At 60.4% G+C, this 19,743-nt stretch overlaps 1 protein-coding gene across 1 annotated transcript in view; it reads left to right on the plus strand.

Moving 5' to 3' along the window:
* Window positions 1-791: 791 nt before the first annotated feature.
* The window catches only part of LOC102442654 (protein sidekick-1-like), a gene marked incomplete at its 3' end in the record, with an annotated part of 50,424 nt that continues 31,472 nt past the window's right edge, over window positions 792-19,743 (plus strand). Inside the window, 8 exon segments of the mRNA XM_014449820.1 lie at window positions 792-933; window positions 2,264-2,347; window positions 5,128-5,319; window positions 7,059-7,175; window positions 7,643-7,810; window positions 9,573-9,675; window positions 11,445-11,621; window positions 17,924-18,060. Coding sequence (XP_014305306.1) covers window positions 792-933; window positions 2,264-2,347; window positions 5,128-5,319; window positions 7,059-7,175; window positions 7,643-7,810; window positions 9,573-9,675; window positions 11,445-11,621; window positions 17,924-18,060 — 1,120 coding nt within the window.

Here is a 19,743-nt window from a genome sequence, read left to right on the forward strand (position 1 = left end):
GCACCAGCCAACGGACCTCCCTGTGCAGGGCGGCCTCCACTCGAGAAGCCTGGATGCTGGGCCCGGCTGCTGCTTCACGCACCGTCCCAGAGCCCGGGCCGGCGGCATCAGTGTGTGCAGCGTGACCCGTGCCAGGCCCCTCCCTGCACCCGGGGGACCCGCGGGCACTGCCCACTAAGAAAGAGCCGACCTGCCCGCAGGCGTCGCGGTCGCTGCCGCGGGAGGTGTGTGGTCTGTGGGCGCGACCGTCCACAGGGATGGATTTTCATCTTCGCAGAGTGACCGCTCCTGAATGAACCGCACGGGCGCTGCTGAGTGAAGGAGGCCGCTCCCAAGCCCTGCCCTGTGATCCGCGTACATGGCATCAGGAAGACAGGACGACAGAGATGGGCCAGGCACAGCCGGAGACGCTGGGAGGGGCGGTTACAGAGAGCGGGGTGCCGGGCCTTTGGTGACCCCACACCTACGCGGGCGATGACACTGCGTGACACTAAGTACATGTGCCCGCGCCCACGAGCACCAGCCAACGGAGACGGAGCGCGGGGCGCTGCCTGCTTCCGGCCGCCGCCTCGCCGGCTCTGATTGCAGCCGCTCTGCGAGGCGTTGCCATGGAGGGAGACGAGTAAAGGACACAGTGTCCTTCCCCACCATCCCCTACACCTGCAGGGACCGTGCAGCCCACTCAGCTACAGCGTTTCCCTTAGAAAGGGAAAACCAGTTCATCAGGCCAATGTTGATCCCCCCACACACTCACCCCTACAATCGGACGGCAGCACGCAGCGGCGTCAGGCATGGCCTGCGTGCGGCGTTGGCGGGATGAGCCGGCAGCGGAGGATGGAGATGCTACTGCCGTCGCGGCCCCTGAAGGAGAAGGCCGAGGGGGCACCTACGCGCCGAAGAGCAGCCTGAGGAGTCGGCGGCGGCTCTGCCGTGGTCCTTTGGGCCAGTCCACCGGGTCCACACGCGCACACAGAGCAGAGGTTCCGACCCCTCTCCCGCCAGGCGCAGACTTTCCGCTCAGTGAGCCGGGGATGCAAAATTGCTACCTAACTGCCTCCCCGGGAACCTTGGCCTTTTCTCCGTCACCGTCATCGTTCCTTGAAAGTGCTGTTTGCGAGCCTTTCTCCTCCTTTGGGCTCTGCCTGCTCTGGGGAGACAGCTGCTGTCGGAGGCTGGCCAGGCTGTCGTGTCCGCGTGCAGCACCGTCACAAAGTCACACTGAGCATGACCTCTGGCAGGCAGGCCCAGCATTAATTACCACTCAGAAAGCCAGGCAGCCTTTGTCATCATGATAATGAGATCACTGCCACCTAAACACGCCACGCACTCGGCCAGGCCACTGTTGAATTTCTGCTGAATAAACTGAGAAAAAAAGATACTGCAATTTACTCTCCAAGGAAATTCATTGCTTAGTGCAACCACTATTTTTTTATTTTTATTTTTTCGGTTGAATAGGTCAGTGCAGTACCCAGAGAGAAGCGAGTGGCTACGCGTTCGCTGCTACAGAGGGACGCCGGGCCCTTTCTCTTCTGGCCCTCAGCTGTTACTTGCCGTCGCATTGGAGTGTTAAATCTGTATTTTGGAGGAGAACTGCTAAGACTTTAGAGAGGATGTTACTAGACTGCACTGCCCCCCGGCACAGGCCAGAGCCCGGTGCGGCCCCCCGCACGCCTCGGGAGTTGTGTTTAGTTTCGATACGGAAGCAAACTGGCCTATGAAATACTGGGCTGTAAACATCCACCTTCATGAGCCCCTCGGGACAGCGCTTCTAAAGCCTGAATTAAGATGGTTCATGATTCAAGCCCACACGCTGAAAAGTGGCCGTTGCTCTGAGTAGCAATTTGCTGCCGGAGACCTGAGAGTGTAAATCGCCTCTGGCCTCTGCTCTCTGTGGTCAGACTTTGTGCGCACATTGGTAAAGGATGAAGTTCTCAGAAATAGTTTTTTTAATGCATCTTAAAATATATTTTTATTGATTTCAGAGAGGAAGGGAGAGGGAGAGGGAGAGAGAAACATCAATGATGAGAGAGAATCATGGATCGGCTGCCTCCTGCACGCCCCCCACTGGGGATCGAGCCCCCAACCCGGGCAGGTGCTCTGACGGGGAATCAAAGCCTGACCTTCTGGTTCTTAAGTCGATGCTCAGTCACCGAGCCACACTGGTCGGGCCAAAGATAGTTTTTAAAAAGAGTCCGACTCGAGGCTGCAGAGTCTTCTGAAATATGCTCCTTGCTTAGCGGCTCCTGTGTTTTCTTGTTTAAAGAGCCACCGTACTTCACTGCTGAGCCCGAGAGCCGGATTGTGGTGGAAGTGGAGGAGACGGTGGACATGGCGTGTGCAGCGATGGGTGAGTGTGGGGGCTGCCGGGTGGCCGTGATGTGGAGGGACCCAGGGCATTCTCCAGGGCAGTCGTCATCATTGGGGGGACACATTGAGGGCAAGGCCAGAAACCGGGACTGTGCAGAACCCAGTTGCTGTGCATGTGACCCTGGGAAGGTGTTTGACCCTGGGAAGGTGTTTGACCTTGGAAAGCTGTTTGACACTGGGAAGGTGTTTGACCTTTGGGAGGTGTTTGACCCTGGGGGAGTTGTTTGACCCTGGGAAGATGTTTGACCCTCGGGAGGTGTTTGAACTTGGGAAAGTGTTTGACCTTGGGGAGGTGTTTGAACTTGGGAAAGTGTTTGACCTTGGGGAGGTGTTTGACCCTGGGGAGATGTTTGACCTTTGGGAGGTATTTGACCTTTGGGAGGTATTTGACCTTGGGAAGGTGTTTGATCTGGGAAGGATTGACCCTGGGGAGATGTTTGACCTTGGAAAGGTGTTGACCCTGGGAAGGTGTTTGACCCTGGGGAGGTGTTTGACCTTGGGAAGGTGTTTGACCTTGCTCCCTCACCTGCAAAGCAGGGAAGGTACTATTTATACAAGGAAGCACAGGAGGCCTGGTGTAGGCTGTCCTCTCACTCCCTTGGACGCTCCGCTTCCACCAGCCACGGCCCCAGGCCTGAGGGCAGGAAGCTCGTCCTCATCCACAGGTGATGGGGACCCACAACCACGCCGCTCTGTAGACAGGGAGATGCTGTGAATTCTCTGGACAGCATTTGTGTTTCTGCCGTTTCAGCCCTGGGTTGCCTTTTCTTGTTATTCAGGCCACATGACTACTAGCCGTCGTGGCCACCATTCCCACCCCGCAGTGCAGGGAGCCACACTCACCTAAGACGGGCTCTCTGGGCACTGCATTAACAAAGGCTGCGTCAGTGCTGGGGGCGGTCAGGAAACGAGAGGGACCTTCTCCCGTTACTGTCTGGCCCCCTTAAGAGCGGTCTTTCCTCCTGAGACTTCCCAGCCTCCTGAGCCTTCACAAGGGCCACGGGGGAGAGTGTCATCTCGCTGTTCACATGGACAGAGCCTGAAGGCAAGGCCCAGCCACATGCCCGGGGCCAGGGCGACGCGTGCGGTGCCTCCCGTAAAACCTTCGCCAGCGTTTGGCATGAAGGGGTCGTCATTACGTACCGGGCAGGTGACCTACCGGGGGCCACATGGAGGCGGGAGGCAACCGAATCCGTGAGCTCCATGGCGAGGGCTTTGCCAGGACCCCGGCTGCTCCCGAGAGCTGAGCCGGGACGGGAGCTAAGACCTCACAGCTGTGGGTGCCCACACGTCGCTCCCATTTCTGAGGAGGATGGCAGCGTCCCTCGGGGCAGTGCTGACGGCCGGGGAGGGTCAGCCGCAGTCCCCTCCTCCGTCACTGTGTCTGTGCGGCCGGGCCTGCTGAGCGGCTCTGGTCTGAGCCTGGGTCCGTCAGGGAGGCCGGAGGCGGGTGCAGGCCCTGCCCCGCTCCTGTCCCTCTGTCCCGCTCCCTGAGCCCGGGGCGGCGGGAGGGCGAAGAGGAACGCGGATCTTACATAGAATTACATCCCTGGCGGCGGTCGCACTGTCCCCTCTCGAGTACACCCAGCTTTGTCAGGCCGATGACGGAAAGGGAAGCTGTGCAGTTAGCGTCTGCAGTGCGTGGGGTAAGACTCTGCTTTTGACCTGAAATTGCCCCAAAAGAGAAGCCCTCCTCGCCCCTCCTCGCCAACAGCCGTCTCTCAGTAAGCGACGGTCGGAAGCTCTGCCCCTGACGAGCAAGCTCCTGACACGGCTGCTGTGGGGACAGCGTGTGAAGCGCAGGCATACACGTGGGAGCAGGTTCTCGCGTGGCGTGGCCGGCGTGTCATTTACCGCTTTCTTCTAACTCTGACGGCGAAGCCGCAGCCGGCGGCGCGGTTCCTCTCGGAACCGCCGTTATGAGGTTTTACACGAGTCATTATGCTTTTACCTCGAAATGGATTTTTTTTAATTTCCTGGTTTAATAAAAAGTGACAGGAAACATAATTAAGGCAAAGAACAGGATCCGCGAATGCATTATCTTGAAATATTCCACGACATTAACTTTATTTATGAGAAGGAGGCATCTTTTATTCCAGCGTCTGAAGCCGGGGGACCGGAGTGTGCTCCCTCCCATGCACTGCGTGGGCGTGTTTTCTCTTGGCTACGTTCACAGCGAGGGAAACCGAGGCACAAGCCGTCGGGGTGTAGAAATAGCCCAGCTGCTCCCGCACTTTTCCGGGGGCCTCGGCAGGCGCTGTGCCCGCCGCCGGCGCTGTGCCCACCGCAGTTCAGTTCTGTGGTCTTGGGGCTCAGGTCAGCTCTCCGGTGCAGGCGCAGGGCGTTGGGAGGGTCATGCCGGGGCTGCGTGTTCCCCACCTTCCCCGATGCCGTGCTGTCCGTTGCTTCTTGTCACGTGGGAGGAGGAACACCTGAAGTGCCTGTTAACACACTGCTCTTCCTGCCCGGCCGGCGTGGCTCAGGGGTTGAGCGTCGACCTATGAACCAGGAGGTCACAGTTCGATTCCAAGTCAGGGCACATGCCCGGGTTGCGGTCTTGATCCCCAGTAGGGTGTGTGCAGGAGGCAGCCAATCGATGATTCTCTCTCATCATTGATGTTTCTCTCTCTATCTCCCTCTCCCTTCCTCTCTGAAATCAGTAAATACATGTTTTTTTAAAAAAAAATACTGCCGTTGCTTCCTCCTGTAAGAGATTCCCGAAATTTAAATTTGTGACGCCTGGTCCTTGCCTCCACGCAGGGGCCCCGCTGCCCAGGCTGCAGTGGTACAAGGACGCCGTGCCGCTCAGCCAGCTCCAGGACCCGCGCTACCGGCTGCTCCCCGGCGGCCTGCGCATCGAGCGGCTGCGTCCCCGCGACTCCGGCATCTTCCAGTGCTTTGCCAGCAACGAAGGGGGCGAGGTGCAGACCTCCACCTACCTGGACGTCACCAGTGAGTACCGGCCACCAGAGGCCGGAGCTTCCAACCGTGGCCCGCGTGGCACACTGAGAGGGGTCCCCTCTGCTCGGCCCCGCGGGGACCTGGGCAGGGCGTGGTGCCCAGGTGACTGCAGCACCCAACCCCCTCGTCCCCTCTGCAGACGCCTGGGCGCGAACACATGGCTGCCCCAGGGGCCTGCCCTGCTCTCAGCAGGTAGCGGGGACCCAGCACCGAGCCTCCCCGGCACCAAGAAGTAGGAAACCCGGTTTTCTGGACATTAAGTGAACAGCTCGTTCCTGCTCTTTTCCCTGAGATAGTGTTTCCACTTTAAATATTCATTCTCTGTTGTGGTTTATTGAACGATTACAGCTCTTCTGTGAGCTTCTATTGCCCCATCGACGGACATGGTGGGCCTCTGACAGCTGGGATGCGGAGGTTTTCCCTGTATCCGTGCCTCACGCCGTAACCTCCCACAGCTGTGATACTGTTCTCCCCAAGGAGAATTTTCTGATTTCTTTTCTGTTCCTGTGCGTCTTCCCCCTTTCAGACAAAGTAGAACCTGGTGCTTAGGGAACGATACCGGGCACATTTGTCCTTTCGGAGGAAAAATGCTGGTCTCCTCGGGGGGCAGAGCCTTTGGAGGAAGCGGGTCAGTGCCGGTGTGCTGGCCGGAGAGCCCACAGAGGCGGACAGAACCTGAGACTGATGCATACGCTTCAGTGACCTGGGCTCACGTCCTTGAACTGTGCCCAGGGGTCAAGTTTATCGTCCAGTTCGGAGCGTGGGAAACTAAAATCCCTTCAAACAGTAGAAATAACACTGGGCCCTTAGCCGGAAACCGAGTTTGATGCATTAGAATTATTTAAAGCAGACCTGGCAGCGACAGGCCAGGGTGGGACGGGTGGGGACTGGCCCTCTTCCTAAAAGGGCAGACGGTACATTGGTTCAGCTTTGAGGGGCTTGGTCTCAGTCACAGCGACTCAACTCTGCTGGAGCAGGACAGCAGCACAGACAGCACAGAGCGGGTGGGCGTGGCTGTGTTCCAATAAAGCTTTATTGACAAAAGCAGCACAGACAATACAGAACGGGTGGGCATGGCTGTGTTCCAATAAAGCTTTATTGACAAAAGCAGCACAGACAATACAGAACGGGTGGGCATGGCTGTGTTCCAATAAAGCTTTATTGACAAAAGCAGGCATGGGGCTGCATTCGGCCCCCGGGTTGGGGGGCCAACCTTTTCTCTATTGAGAGACCTGGGAAGCTCTACTTAATTTCTCCGCCTCAGTGTTGTCATCAAAATGGAGCCAACCCAGCCCAATTCACAAGGTTCTTGCAAAGATCAGATTGGAAATTCAAATGAACGTGCTACATACGCTGGTTACCATGACAACTAGAGGGAGAACAGATAAATGATTATGATTTGTAAGTGTAGGGTGTAGCAAAAGGGGCTTTTTTCAAATTAAAACCTTTAATGGGATGAAAATACAATGTAGCACAACCAATATTGATGTGTTCATTTAACAAACACTGTTGAGCATGCGTGTCCAGGCCTCCGGGTCCCTCAGGCCTGGGGACAGCCGTGCGGAGGCGGGTTCTCTGCGGGCTGCCGGCAGGATCGGCCGTTCCGAGAGGGAGCCCGGGCAGGTGCAGGCACCCTCACTAGTTGCCTCGCGCTCCGTCCTGTGGAAAGCCACGTGGACAGTCCCTCCGAGGGGCCACGCTGAGCCTGTCCCTGTTACCTCCTCACTCAGATGTCGCACCAGCCTTCACTCAGCTTCCGGCCGACACCACGGTCACAGATGGGATGACGGCCACGCTGAGGTGCGAGGTGTCCGGGGCGCCCAGACCCGCCATCACCTGGAGGAGAGGTAGGCAGCGGCCCTGTTGCAGCGGCCGGGCCAGCGCAGCGCTGAGCCTCGGCGATTCACACGGACCCGCCACGCTGGGGGACGGAAAACCGGAGGGAGCTCCTCAGCTCCGAGGTTCAGCCTGTGCACAGGCCCAGCTGGGGCGGGGGATCTGGGGGCCAAAGGTGAAGGGGGGCAGGCCCTCTGTCCGTCATGTGCTTTCTCTCACTCGATTGAGATGGGATCATAGCGTATGAGAGCATTTCCAATGCCCCAGAGGGCCGTGGCAGACGTGTCCGCATCCCGGTGGAGGGAGGGTGTCCGCGTGCGCTCCTGTGAATCGCGCTGGAGGACCTGCTGTGGTGGTGTCCGTGTGTGAAGGGCCCCCTTCGTTCTGGCATCTCCTTGACTTGCTTCTTGGCGGTGGCCTGAGCGTGGCCCTCCCTCGCCCTGGGTTCTGACGCGCCTGTCCTCTCTCTGGTCTCCAGGAAGCCACGTGCTGGCCAGCGGCTCCGTGCGGATTCCCAGGTTCATGCTGCTGGAATCGGGGGGCCTGCAGATCAGCCCCGTCTTCATCCAAGATGCCGGCACCTACACCTGCTACGCAGCCAACACGGAGGGGTCCCTGAACGCGTCGGCCACGCTCACCGTGTGGAGTAAGGACCCCGCCCCGCGGGCCCCGCCCCAGCCCTGGTCTCACCGGCGTGTCCTCTGCTTGGGGACTTCCTGATGTCCGGACTCCGGTTCGCCCAGGGGAGGAGGATTGTCACAGCTCATTTCTAGGAACCTGTTCTTAACTAACGTTTCCGTTTCCGAAGAACAGTCAGCAAGTGTGTCCCCAGATTTAAAGGGGGCGTTTCGGGAGAGGAGAGACTGACTTTCAAGTCAGTGAGTTGGGATGGTGCCCCCAAGTGGCTCCCATAGCAAACGGGCAGGTTATGCGAGAAAACCGAGTCGAGAACTAAAATCCTAGAGAGAGTATATTTTTTTCTGTTATCATTGTAACCAACTAGAACAGTCCTAGCTTATGAACTGTGAATGCTCCCTAGATATGAGGCATGAGCCAAGAGAGAGAGAGAGAGAGAGAGAGATTTGTTTCTCCAACGTTTGACTTCTTATTTTATCTATAACACGGGTTTCTGAAATGCAGATAAGTTGTTTTCCGGAGCATAAGGATTGGCTTACCAAGCATTCCTAACCCACCCCTGTAGCCTCGCTCACCAGTGAGCTTCCCCGTCTCCCCGCGGCCGTATCTACATCACAAACAGCGCTGCTCACAAACTCAAGACTAGCAGAGTCACCTGTGCTCGCTAAGAGATTCCCAGACTGTCTGTGAGGAGGGAAACGCTCACTTGCATGAGGGGGCGTCTGCCACACCCCATCCTTCGGGAAAAGGCCCCTGGGCTCCGCTTCATGTCCATGAGGTGTTTCTGGTTTCCGTGGCGTCCACTCTGATAGACGGCCTCCTAACGTGCGAGGTGCTCTAAGAACACTGGCTTCCAGTCACCCCCGATTGTCAGGTGCTGAAGAGGGGGTTGTCCCTAAAATGAGCCTCATCTTTACAAACTGGTGACAAACTGACATCTGCACGTCGCGGGGTCACTTGCCAGGCAGTTGTGTGGCTCCGCTAAGATCCAGGGTCAGAACAGCGGTGGCTGCGGGAGCCACAGTGGCTGCGGGCGCCGACTCCACGTGCCCATGGGTCTGTGTAGCCGCAGCACCGGCAGCACCCCTCCCACACCCAGGAAACGCACGCTCAGAGAGGCCTCCCGCACGCCCGCTGCGGGGGGTCAGGCTGCCCTGAACCCAGTGTGGTGACCCCCGAGTTCGGGCTGTGCTCACAGAGGTGCGCACGGGAGACGCATGCCATGGCTGTCACCGGGCCCCGCTGTGGCGGCGGCTGGTCTGGGCGGAGTCCAGACCTACCCCTTTGCCCCAGGCCACTCCAGCTCCGTGGCACCAGCAGCCCGGCATGTCTGAGCCTCACTGTCCTCCCGGGAACTGGGGTGATACCGCCGCACCCACAGGCTGCCATGAGGACCGTCATACACCGTAATAATGAAGGCGCCTCGCCAGTCCCGGGTGCCGTGCGGCCGGCAGACGTCCCCGATGCTGATTATCTCAGGGAGACGGATGCTTCCCTGGGAGTGGGAGCGGGGGCCTGATGACATCGCAGCCGGCCTTCCACTCTCGCTTCCTCCGGGCCGGGGCCCTCGGGTGGCCTGGGAGGGCGGAGGCCTGGCTCCCGCTGTGTGGGAGGGCGTGTTTCAGTCCCCGGGGCGGCTCTGGGTGCCGCGATGTACACGTCTTGCCGGGAGAAGAGGAAATTGGTTTTGATGTCAGGTGCCCAGTGCATTGCCCGGAGGGAGGAAGCGCGCACGCCTGTGATTCTGTCTGAGCTGTGACTTGTGTTTTCAGATCGAACGTCCATCGTCACGCCCCCTGAGGACCGCGTGGTGATCAAGGGGACCACGGCCACGCTGCGCTGCGGGGCCACGCACGACCCCCGCGTCTCCCTCCGGTAGCTCCGTCCCCCCGTGGGGGTGTTCATACTCCGTGGGCTCGGGAAGGGGTGCTGAGGCCAGAGGGGGAATGGCAGGGACTGGATTTCAGCCCCAGGTCACGGCGCCATGCGGTCTGGGCTCCGTTGTTCATCGCACAGATCCCAGCTCCCACTCCGCCTGTGGATCACTTACGGGGACGGTGTCCTCTCCCGGCCTCGGTGCAGCGCTCCTTTGTGGGTGCAGAGTGAGGGGGTGCGGGGGAGAGAGCACCACAGTCTATCGGGGTGAGGGGCAGGGTGGAGAGAGGGCCCGGGGACTGCGGGTCTGGAGGGGTTGCAGCGCCGTCCCGTTGGAGCTCAGACTGGGAAGGTAATGACCCCGTGGGACCCAGCCGGCCACCGCGTGGCGCCAGCACAGGCCCGAGCCTCTTCCCGGACTCGCGGCTGCAGAATGGGCTTCACTGTCAGACGCAGACTCAAGCCTAAATCGTAAATCTGCACAGACACACACCCTCCGGGCATCTGCACTCGGCCTGAGCCAGAGGCGTGCAGCCAGCGATGGGGCTTTCGGAAGCGCTCGCCCAGCAGAGGGGGCGGGGGCGCATGCGCACAAGTGGTTTAACTGGATTCGGAGGCAGCTGACGTCTCCCTCGTCTCTGCGAGTGTTTGGCAAACGGTGAACGTGTGTTTGCGTGTGGCCTGCTCTTTGTTCAGGAACTGGAGGCTTCTGCTCTGAGTTTTAGACAGTCAGTGCCCCTGTGCAGGCAGCACTTGTCCTTCGGGACTTTCCTGGGAATGAGAGGAGCAGTGCTCATAGCGACAGGTGTGACAGGTGTATGTCACAGTGCTCATAGCAACAGGTGTGACAGGTGTATGTCACAGTGCTCATGGCGACAGGTGTGACAGGTGTATGTCACAGTGCTCGTAGTGACAGGTGTGACAGGTGTATGTCACAGTGCTCGTAGTGACAGGTGTGACAGGTGTATGTCACAGTGCTCATAGCGACAGGTGTGACAGGTGTATGTCACAGTGCTCATAGCGACAGGTGTGACAGGTGTATGTCACAGTGCTCATAGCAACAGGTGTGACAGGTGTATGTCACAGTGCTCGTAGCAACAGATGTGACAGGTGTATGTCACAGTGCTCATAGCGACAGGTGTGACAGGTGTATGTCACAGTGCTCGTAGTGACAGGTGTGACAGGTGTATGTCACAGTGCTCGTAGCGACAGGTGTGACAGGCGTGTGACATCCTTAGTGCTGCCACAGAGGCGGGAGAGACTGCCGCCTCCACCACTGCGCTCGCCAGCCGTGAGCCCGGCTTCTGGCTGAGCAGTGCTCCCCCTGTGGTCAGTGCACGTCATAGCGACTGGTTGTTCCGCATTCGGTCAGTTTGCATATTAGCCTTTTATTATATAGGATTGATTTCAGAGAGGAAAGGAATGGGAGAGAGAGAGAGAGACATCAATGATGAGAGGGAATCATTGATCGGCTGCCTCCTGCATGCCCCACTGGGGTTTGAGCCCGCAAACCCGGGTATGTGCCCTTGACTGGAATCAAAACTTGGGACCCCTCAGTCTGCAGTTGATGCTCTATCCACTGAGCCAAACTGGCCAGGGCTCTTTTTGTTCCTCTGTTATCGTATAGCCCACATGGGATGGAATTCACCCTTCCGAAGAACAGTGAAGTGGTCGGTGCACCCACAGGCCCCAGCGCGGCTTCTCACAGACGGAGGGGCCAGCGCCGACCCTCCTGCCCGCTCTGACCCAGGCTCTGTGCTTGGCTGCAGCTACGTGTGGAGGAAGGACGACGTGGTCCTCGCCCCGCCCAGCAGCTCCCGGATCGTGGTGGAGCCGGACGGGTCCCTGCTCATCAGCCAGACGTGGTCGGGCGACATCGGAGACTACACCTGCGAGATCGTCTCTGAGGGCGGCAGCGACTCCCGGACGGCCCGGCTGGAGGTGATGTGAGTACCGTGTCCCCTCCCCCCTCCCCCCCCTCGGCTCTGAGGGCGGCATCCGGGAGGCCACACGCCTGCCCCGGGCTGCCCTTCACACGGGTGCCGCCCACCGTGGCTCTCAGCCAGTGGCCAGTGGCGGGTGCCTTAGGCCTCACAGGTGCGTCCTTAGGAGGTTCCACCTCGTTCCAGGGGGTTCGCTGGTGCTCACTGACCCCTGCATCCTGTCCCCCAGCGTCTCTGCGGTGCGAGGGCCTGTCTGCTGTGGGCACCGGGTAACAGGCCACTTTCCACCGAGCGCCCATCAGAGCTTCCGTAGGCGAGACAGCAGGGCCTCCCGCCAGGAGGCGGACCTGCAGCCAGCAGGGCGCGTGTCAGCCAGCGCCTGCCTCCACGGCAACGGCACTTCCCTTGAGCTCCTCGGGGATCCGGGACGGCGATGGCGGCCAGTCCTCTGGCCTGGCCCCGGGGTCCCGCTTCTCTCCCGCGTGACTCCCTCTGTTCACAGCAGGAAGCTGACACTTCGTTCAGCTCATTTTTAGAAACGCTGTCCCTGCAGACGTTCCCTGAGCTCAGACGTGTAAGAGTAAACCGGCCGGTGAAGAAGCAGATGGGGGCGGGGAGGGGAGGGGGGCCGGGGGCGCAGCAGCCAGCTCTGGGCCCCGCCGCATCCCGGGGAGCAGGCAGGCGGCCCCGAGGAAAGGCAGTGTGAGAGGCTGGCCTGCTGGACTCACCCCGACCCAGCCAGGGTCCTCTAGACAAACTCACTCCCTGGACGTAGAACCTGAGCAGGGGCACAGGCCACGCCTCATTGTCTTTGAGTCCATGGACCAGGCCGAGGGGATCATTAGTGATAGACGGGCTTGAGCACAGACACTGGGATGGGTGAGCGACCACAGCCCTGCTGGCCCTGCTGCAGGGGCAGGTGAGGCTGTGCGGGGCCGGGTGAGGCTGTGCAGGGCTGGGTGAGGCTGTGTGGGACTGGGTGAGGCTGTATAAGGCCCAGGGTGAGGGGGTGAGGCTGTGTAAGGCCCAGGATGAGGGGGTGAGGCTGTGTAAGGTCCGGGTGAGGCTGTGTGGGGCCCAGGTGAAGCTGTGGGACTGGGTGAGGCTGTGTAAGGCCCGGGGTGAGGGGGTGAGGGGGTGCGGCTGTGGAGCGGCCCCGGTGCCTCCAGGACCTGAACCGGCCCAGCCCACCCGCTGCCTGCAGGGTCTCGTCCTGGATGACCACCCCGTGTTCTCTGTGGAGGCTTCTCTTTGGGGGCAAAGGTCACCCTAGTCAGTAGGGAACAGCAGGAGCCTCCGTCCCAGAGGGTATGCGGGGTCTTGGTGCTGCGGCCATGGCTTATGCAGGTGACCCCCAGCTCTGTGCGTGAGCGGGGAAATGGGGGGCTCCCCCCTCTTGCCATTGGACCCGCGGACCCCGACACTCCATCCTCCTGTGCCCCTGCCCCCCCTTCCCCAGATGCCTCCGCAGTCTCTGCCCCTGCCGCCTGTCCTCCACCACCTCCACCTGGAGGAGCTGCCCCTCAGTCTCCAGGATGCACCTGGGCCGCCAGGTGTCTTCATGGGCTCCCGGGATCGCCCGGAGGAAGCTCCGAGCTCACTCCCAGCTGAAGTGGGAGCACTGGGCTCACAGCTCTGCGCTCCGGTGCCTGGCGGTGTCTGGTGGTGTCTCGTGGTGCCTGGCGGTGTCAGGTGGTGCCTGGCGGTGTCAGGTGGTGCCTGGCGGTGCCTGGCGGTGTCTGTGCCCTGCAGACACTCAGTAGACGCGAGTGGTTGGCTGAGTGCATGAATGAATGAATGTGTGTGTCACTGGCCATTGGTGACCCGCCTCCCGATTTCACTCACGCCCTTCGTCCCTTTCGGTGCCACACCCTGGGCTTCTCCCTGGGAACGAACGCAGGCTCAGCCCACACGGCCATGAGCCTGGGCACCCAGTGCCACCCCGTTCCGCTCTGGCCCTGCGTCTCTCCCCTCCCGTCCGCAGCTCGTGTGGAGGATTTTTAAATGTTGACCACATGGGAGTCCAGGCCCCATAGTCCCTTTGAGGACACTCACATCACACATCACGAGTCCTTGGTGCCACGCGAACGTTTCCCACGGCCTCTGTCCCGGGCGCCGCCCTGCACGCCTCTGACACGCGGCTTCTTCCTTCTCGCTCCGCAGTGTATGTTCTGCTGATTTACGTGTCTCCCCAACTATTCGCTCCTTTGATTCCCTTGAAGTAAAATACATTTTTCAGCCAGTGTTGCCGTATCTCTAAGATAATAGTCTCCCGTAACGGGAGCTATGGCAACATTTGCCGATCTGTGATGCGACCCACGCGGCACGGCTCCGGGGTGTCTGAGGGCGCCGCGTGCACTGTCGTTAGCGTCACGGGCTGCTCCTGGTCGGGATGGATGGGGAGCCGCGGTGACAGCGGCGTCTGCGACCCGCACAGGCCCTGACTCGCGCCCCCGAGATGCCGGCGGTGATGACAATAATCATGGCTCATGATTGCGGGCGCCGTGCTCCGAGCTTCCCAATCGAGCGCAGCCACATTTCCGTGATTTACTCCGATGGCAACAGAAAAAGAAAAGGAAAATCCTCAATTGCAGAAGCCACCGAGAGGCACTTACCGCCAAGCAGCGCCCTCAACGCCTGGCAGCGCCTCCGCCACTTGAGTTCAAGCTGCTCGTTAACATGGGGATCGGAGGGTAGAAGTGGGCTTTCTCAGGGCAGGGCTGGCTCCCGTTTGCTTGCCTGTGAGCGGCTGCCCTCCCCATGAGAACCTGGGCGGGTCCCTGGGGCCTCCCCACCCCTCGCTCTGGACGGGACTGTGGGCAAGTTCCCCACTTCTCAGCCTCGGCTTCCTGAGCTGGAAACTGGGCGCGCTGTCCCGCTCCTCTCTCCTCGGGGCGCTGCTGTGAGGTGTGAATGACCAGTGTTTGTAGAAGCCGCCTGGAGCCTGGCTGAGCGGGGACCCAGCAGCAGTCCGCCCGTCATCCCTCCCGTCCTGCCCCATGCACACGTCACCGGCTCTCCTCAGCAGCCCCCCTCCACCCCGGCCCGGAGGGCTCCCCCTCACCTGCTTGGGTTTGCTGTGTTCATGGCCCTGTGACCAGCAGGACAGGCCGGTGCCAGGACAGGCCGGGGCTGGGCAGCACCCCCATCAATGGGTTGGGGGATCTGCAGATGGAGGACCACGAGGAGGACTCACAGGAGGGCCTGCCTCCTCCCCTCCCACGAGCACAGGCTCTGCAACCCGGATGGTCCTGAGACGCGTCCGGTAAATCCACGTCACAGGGTCAGGGGTCAAGGTGACACGCTGGCCCCGCCTGGGTGTGTCTCTCCTCGGAGCGGCTGGTGCCCGAGGGAGGGAACGTCTGGGTGACTCCGGACCCGCAGAGCCGTGCCCAGTGCCCGAGGGACCGGCTCCGAGGCTCCGTGGATCGGCTCATTGCTCATCATTTAAGACGCAGTTAGATCAGAGACTCATTCCTGTGAACGGGCTACAGGGAAACCCCGTTACGGGGCCCCGTGAAGACTGGGAGGCGGGGGAAGTTCTACAATAAACCCCGGTGACAAACCGCAGTCAGGGGCGCAGTCCCGGCAGAGTCCCGAGAACCATCAGCCCCCCCCACCCCACCCCACCCCGTCTTCCTCCTCGGAGGGAAGCTGAGGGAGATGGGCTCGGCCACATGACCGCTGGTGCTTTTATAGAAAAGCGCTTCTCCGGCCTCCGCTGCCCGCAGCCCCTGCAGCCACAGTCCTGCCGGTTGCTTTCCCGTTTCTCTCAAAGCGGTGGGGTGCTCTCCCTCCTGCGGCTGTCTGTTGTTGCTCGTTCCGGCTGTCGCTGTGGGCAGTGGGCTTGATGGCGACCCCCCACTCCTCTCCATGGCGCAGTGACTCCGCCCTGTGCTCTGCCCCACGGTCCCCTCCGCCCTGGCATTTGTCACGCTGTCTGCGTGTCCCCGGCTGCGAGTCACCGTGCTCTCCGTCTGTCTCCGTTCGAAGCTGCAGCAGAAAGCCAAGATGCGATCTGCTTCCTTCGGTGGATGCTCTGGATCGGACTCGAATATATGAAACCGCCGTCATCGGTTACTGATGCGCTGACGGAGACTCTCACGGAGCTTAATCCCCAGATAAGCGAAACGTATCACTTGCAGGAACCGTTGGTCTCCAAGGTGTTAGCAAGCCCTCGGCACAGAGTGGGGGAGATGGAACACGAGAGGCGCCAGAGGGGCTCCCGTGTGGAGGCTGGACCTGGGGAAGGTGGATTCCTCCGGCCCCGAGTCCCATGCGCGTGTGAAAGTCACATTCTGCATCGGGCGTCGCCCTGGGCGTGGCCGGGGCAGTGTGGCCGAGCCGGGGCAGTGGGATGTGCTGGGCAACGGAGGACGAGGGCTCGTGGCTTCTGCTGCATCACGGACGCCATGTCCTCACCACCCCTGGAACTAGGTAGGGTTGACCCCAGTGACCTCGTTAGCATAACCCAGTGATGGCGAACCTTTTGAGCTCGGCGTGTCAGCATTTTGGAAAACCCTAACTTAACTCTGGTACCGTGTCACATATAGAAATTTTTTGATATTTGCAACCATAGTAAAACAAAGACTTATGTTTTTGATATTTATTTTATATACTTAAATGCCATTTAACAAAGAAAAATCAACCAAAAAAATGAGTTCGCGTGTCAGAGGTGTCATAGGTTCGCCATCACTGGCATAACCCCAGGTGGCCCGGGGCCAGGAGTAACAGTCCCCTCACTCAGGAAAGCCCAGGGTTGGAAGTTCCCTCCCAGGAACCGGACGGAGACCAGCCAGGCTCCGCGTTACAGCCGTAGGCGGCCCTGAGCCACGCTCACGCTGAGCATGTCTTCGGGAGGGACTCACTCAACAGCGTTGGTTCCGTTTTCTGAGCGAAGCAACTCAGGAGGACGGGGGGGAGGGTAGAGCGGCATTTTTCATCCGGAACGCCTTCCGTCGGGGTCCTTGGGGGACGCCAGAGAGAGTGTGGCTATTAGAGAACTCAAATGGAAATAACAGCTCCTTTTTAAAAAATATATATTTTTATTGATTTCAGAGAGGAAGGGAGAGGGAGATAGAAATATCCATGATGAGAGAGAATCATTGATCAGCTGCCTCCTGCAGGCCTCACACTGGGGATCAAACCCGCAACCAGGGCGTGTGCCCTGACCGGAATCGAACCCTGACCTGCGGGTTCATAGGTCGATGCTCAACCACTGAGCCAACCCGGCCAGCCAGTAGCTCTTTTTTTAACTTCAAGCTCATTCACAACAAAGAAAAGAAGCGGGAGTCCAGGCCCAGTTGCTTCTTCATTGTGCTCGCTCAATGCCACGTCCACGTCAGAAACGCTTGCCCATGGACGGTGCGATGGGCGGAGCGCTGTTTCTCGGGTCGCAGCGAGCACGGCGGCCTAGGAAATCTCAGAGTGATGAGTGCACTTTCCGGATTACAGTATCAAGTGTAGCCACCGCTTTCTGTGCTGACCCGTGGGCTCAGCAGTAACTGATGCCTGGGGAGATCAGGCCTAGTGAGTGGGTGGCACAGGTGGCACTGGGCGTCCGCTCTCCCCGGCATCCCTAGGCCATGAGGCAGGTCCTCTCCCAGCCTTGGGAGACCTGGGGGTTCGGGGGGAAGAGGGGGCACGTAGCTGCCGATGGAGGCGGCAGAGCGCCCTGGGAGAGCCCGCGCCCTCCATGGACGCTCTGTGACCGCGAGTCCCACGAACACCTTCCCCAGCGTCTGCAGAACCCACTCGCTTCCCCTACCACCTCGCTGTGTGCTGTGACTCTCCTGCGGTGCGGGCCTGTCCCCACCGCATTGCCCTCTCGGTGCTTCTCCCGGCCTCCCGCGTGCAGCAGGGGAGAGGGCGCAGGACACCCCTGCGACCCCCATCCTCGGAGAATGTGCAGGCGCGTTTTGGCTGGAAACTCCCAGTGCCGGACCCGTGTTAGGTCCCACTTCCCGGCCTTTCCTGCGGGTCGGCTGACTGCCTCTCGCGAGCAGCCTCAGGTTGTAAAACCCGTGGGTGGCCACTTGTTTAATGACACTCCGTGTGGGAATGGCGCCTCCCGCCCAGTCCAAGCTGCAGTCCCCGGCCCCTTCAGGCCCACCAGGGGCCTGGGCGAGTCGGGCTCGGAGAGCAGCCACGCCTGAGTGTGCGGGCGGGTGTCCGAGGCGGGAGGCACGCTGCTTGTGTTGGGCGTATGGTACGTTCTCCCTCTCAGCATGGCACACGGGACGGCGGGCACGGGCCGGGCTCCCTCGGTCTGACCTGTGTTCTCTCCTCTGACCCTCGCCCCCCAGTGAGCTGCCGCACCCCCCGCAGAACCTGCTGGCCCGCCTGGACGCCGCGCACAGCCACGCGGTGCTGCTGAGCTGGGTGCGCCCCTTCGACGGGAACAGCCCAGTCCTGCGCTACGTGGTGGAGCTGTCGGAGAACAGTGAGTAGCGGCGGGCAGTGGGCCCCGGGTTCCCTCTGGGCCTCAGTGTCCTTCACCCTCGGTCCTGCTCAGGCCCACACGGTGCTTCACGGAGTCACCGCCGAACCCGGCTCTGGGTTAGGCAAGGTCAGCGGCGCGTGGGAGCCCCGTGGGGCAGAGGAATGGCGGGGCCTCCTGTGAGCCTGGGTCTGGGCTGCAGCCCCATGGGGGGCGGAGGAGGGCCATGCACACAGGCTGCCCTGAGCGGGTCCTGGGTTCGGTGTTGTCCCTGAAATGAGCTCCTCATGCCTCCCCTTGGGGCCGATTTGCACGTCGACTGCACCGTGATGGGGAACGTCTCTGCACGTGTCCTCGGGGGCAGCGTGTGCCCCGCATCCCGGCATCCAGTGCGCCCTTCCTCTCCTCACGCCCCGACCTCTCGCAGCAGCGACACTGCCCTCCCCACGCTCACTCCCGGCTCTCCTGCCGCCCCTGGTGCCCTCCATCCCTTTGTGGTGGCCGCGCAGAAGTCCCCGTTGTAAGAATAGATGCTGGGCTTCGGAGCGTGGTCCAGCCTCCGCCGGCCTCTCCAGATGCGCCTCCAGCCGCTCAGGCTCGGCTTTGCGCGCTCGGCAACAAGGCGTCGCTCCACCCTGCGCCCCTGCACTCACAGGCCCTCAGTGCCCAGCCTGCGCCCTGCTGGACCTGCCGTCCCTCCCTGCACCCGCCCCCCGTCCGTCCGCCCCCCCCCCCGCCCCCGCGTGTCAGCGCCCGTCCCTCTCCTCTCTGGGGGTGCTGTCTCACGTCCTGCTGGGCCTTCCTGGCACAGATACCCAAGGGGCCCTGGGGGCACCGAACACAGGCTGGGCCCCAGCCCTGGTGGAAACATCTGGAAGGAAACAGTTTGCGGGACATTCCGCGCCCTCGTCCGGAAGACTGAGGAATGAGATCCTCACTCGCTCTGGTCTCGGAGCCGCGTGGCCCTATTCCCGGGCTGCCCGGCGCTTTCCCGGCGCCGCCTTCCTCCGCCGCGTCTGTCAGTGCCCTTCCCTGCTTTCCGCGAGGCCTCGGGTTCCTGTCGTTTGTGACGGGTGTGCCTCCCGCCTGCTCTGCTCCCTCATTCTATGTGTAACTGTCTGGCAGCCGGAGTGTTTGGTTTTTATGTACTTACACCCACCGGTGTTTTCCTTTATGATTCCCTTTATTGCTCTCCTGTTTGGCTGTTTCAGCACTGAGTATAGAATATGTCTTCTTACACGTTTCTTCTCGCTGTTGTTCTTTTCTTTATCATTTTGTTTTTCTAACATCTTTTGTATTAAATGGACTGGGGTGACATTGGTCGTCAACATGATCGTATAGGTTTCAGGTGTGGTCTTCTTGCCTTTACTTTTTTGAATATATTTTTATTGGTTTCAGAGAGGAAGGAAGAGAGGGAGAGAGAGAGAAACATCAATGATGAGAGCGATTCATTGATCAGCTGCCTCCTGCACACCCCACACTGGGGCTGGAGCCTGCAACCCAGGCATGTGCCCTGACCGGGAATCGAGCCATGACCTCCAGGTTCATAGGTCAACATTCACCCGCTGAGCCCCGCCGGCCGGGCTGGCCTTCTTGCTTTTAAAGCTGTAAGTTGTGATGCATTTGACTCCAGTTCACCTGGAACTCGGCTGTGCTGCGTGTTTCGACACGGGAGTTCTCTTTTCC

Source organism: Myotis lucifugus, unplaced genomic scaffold, assembly GCF_000147115.1.
Source record: "Myotis lucifugus unplaced genomic scaffold, Myoluc2.0 scaffold_1443, whole genome shotgun sequence".
Lineage (NCBI taxonomy): Eukaryota > Metazoa > Chordata > Mammalia > Chiroptera > Vespertilionidae > Myotis > Myotis lucifugus.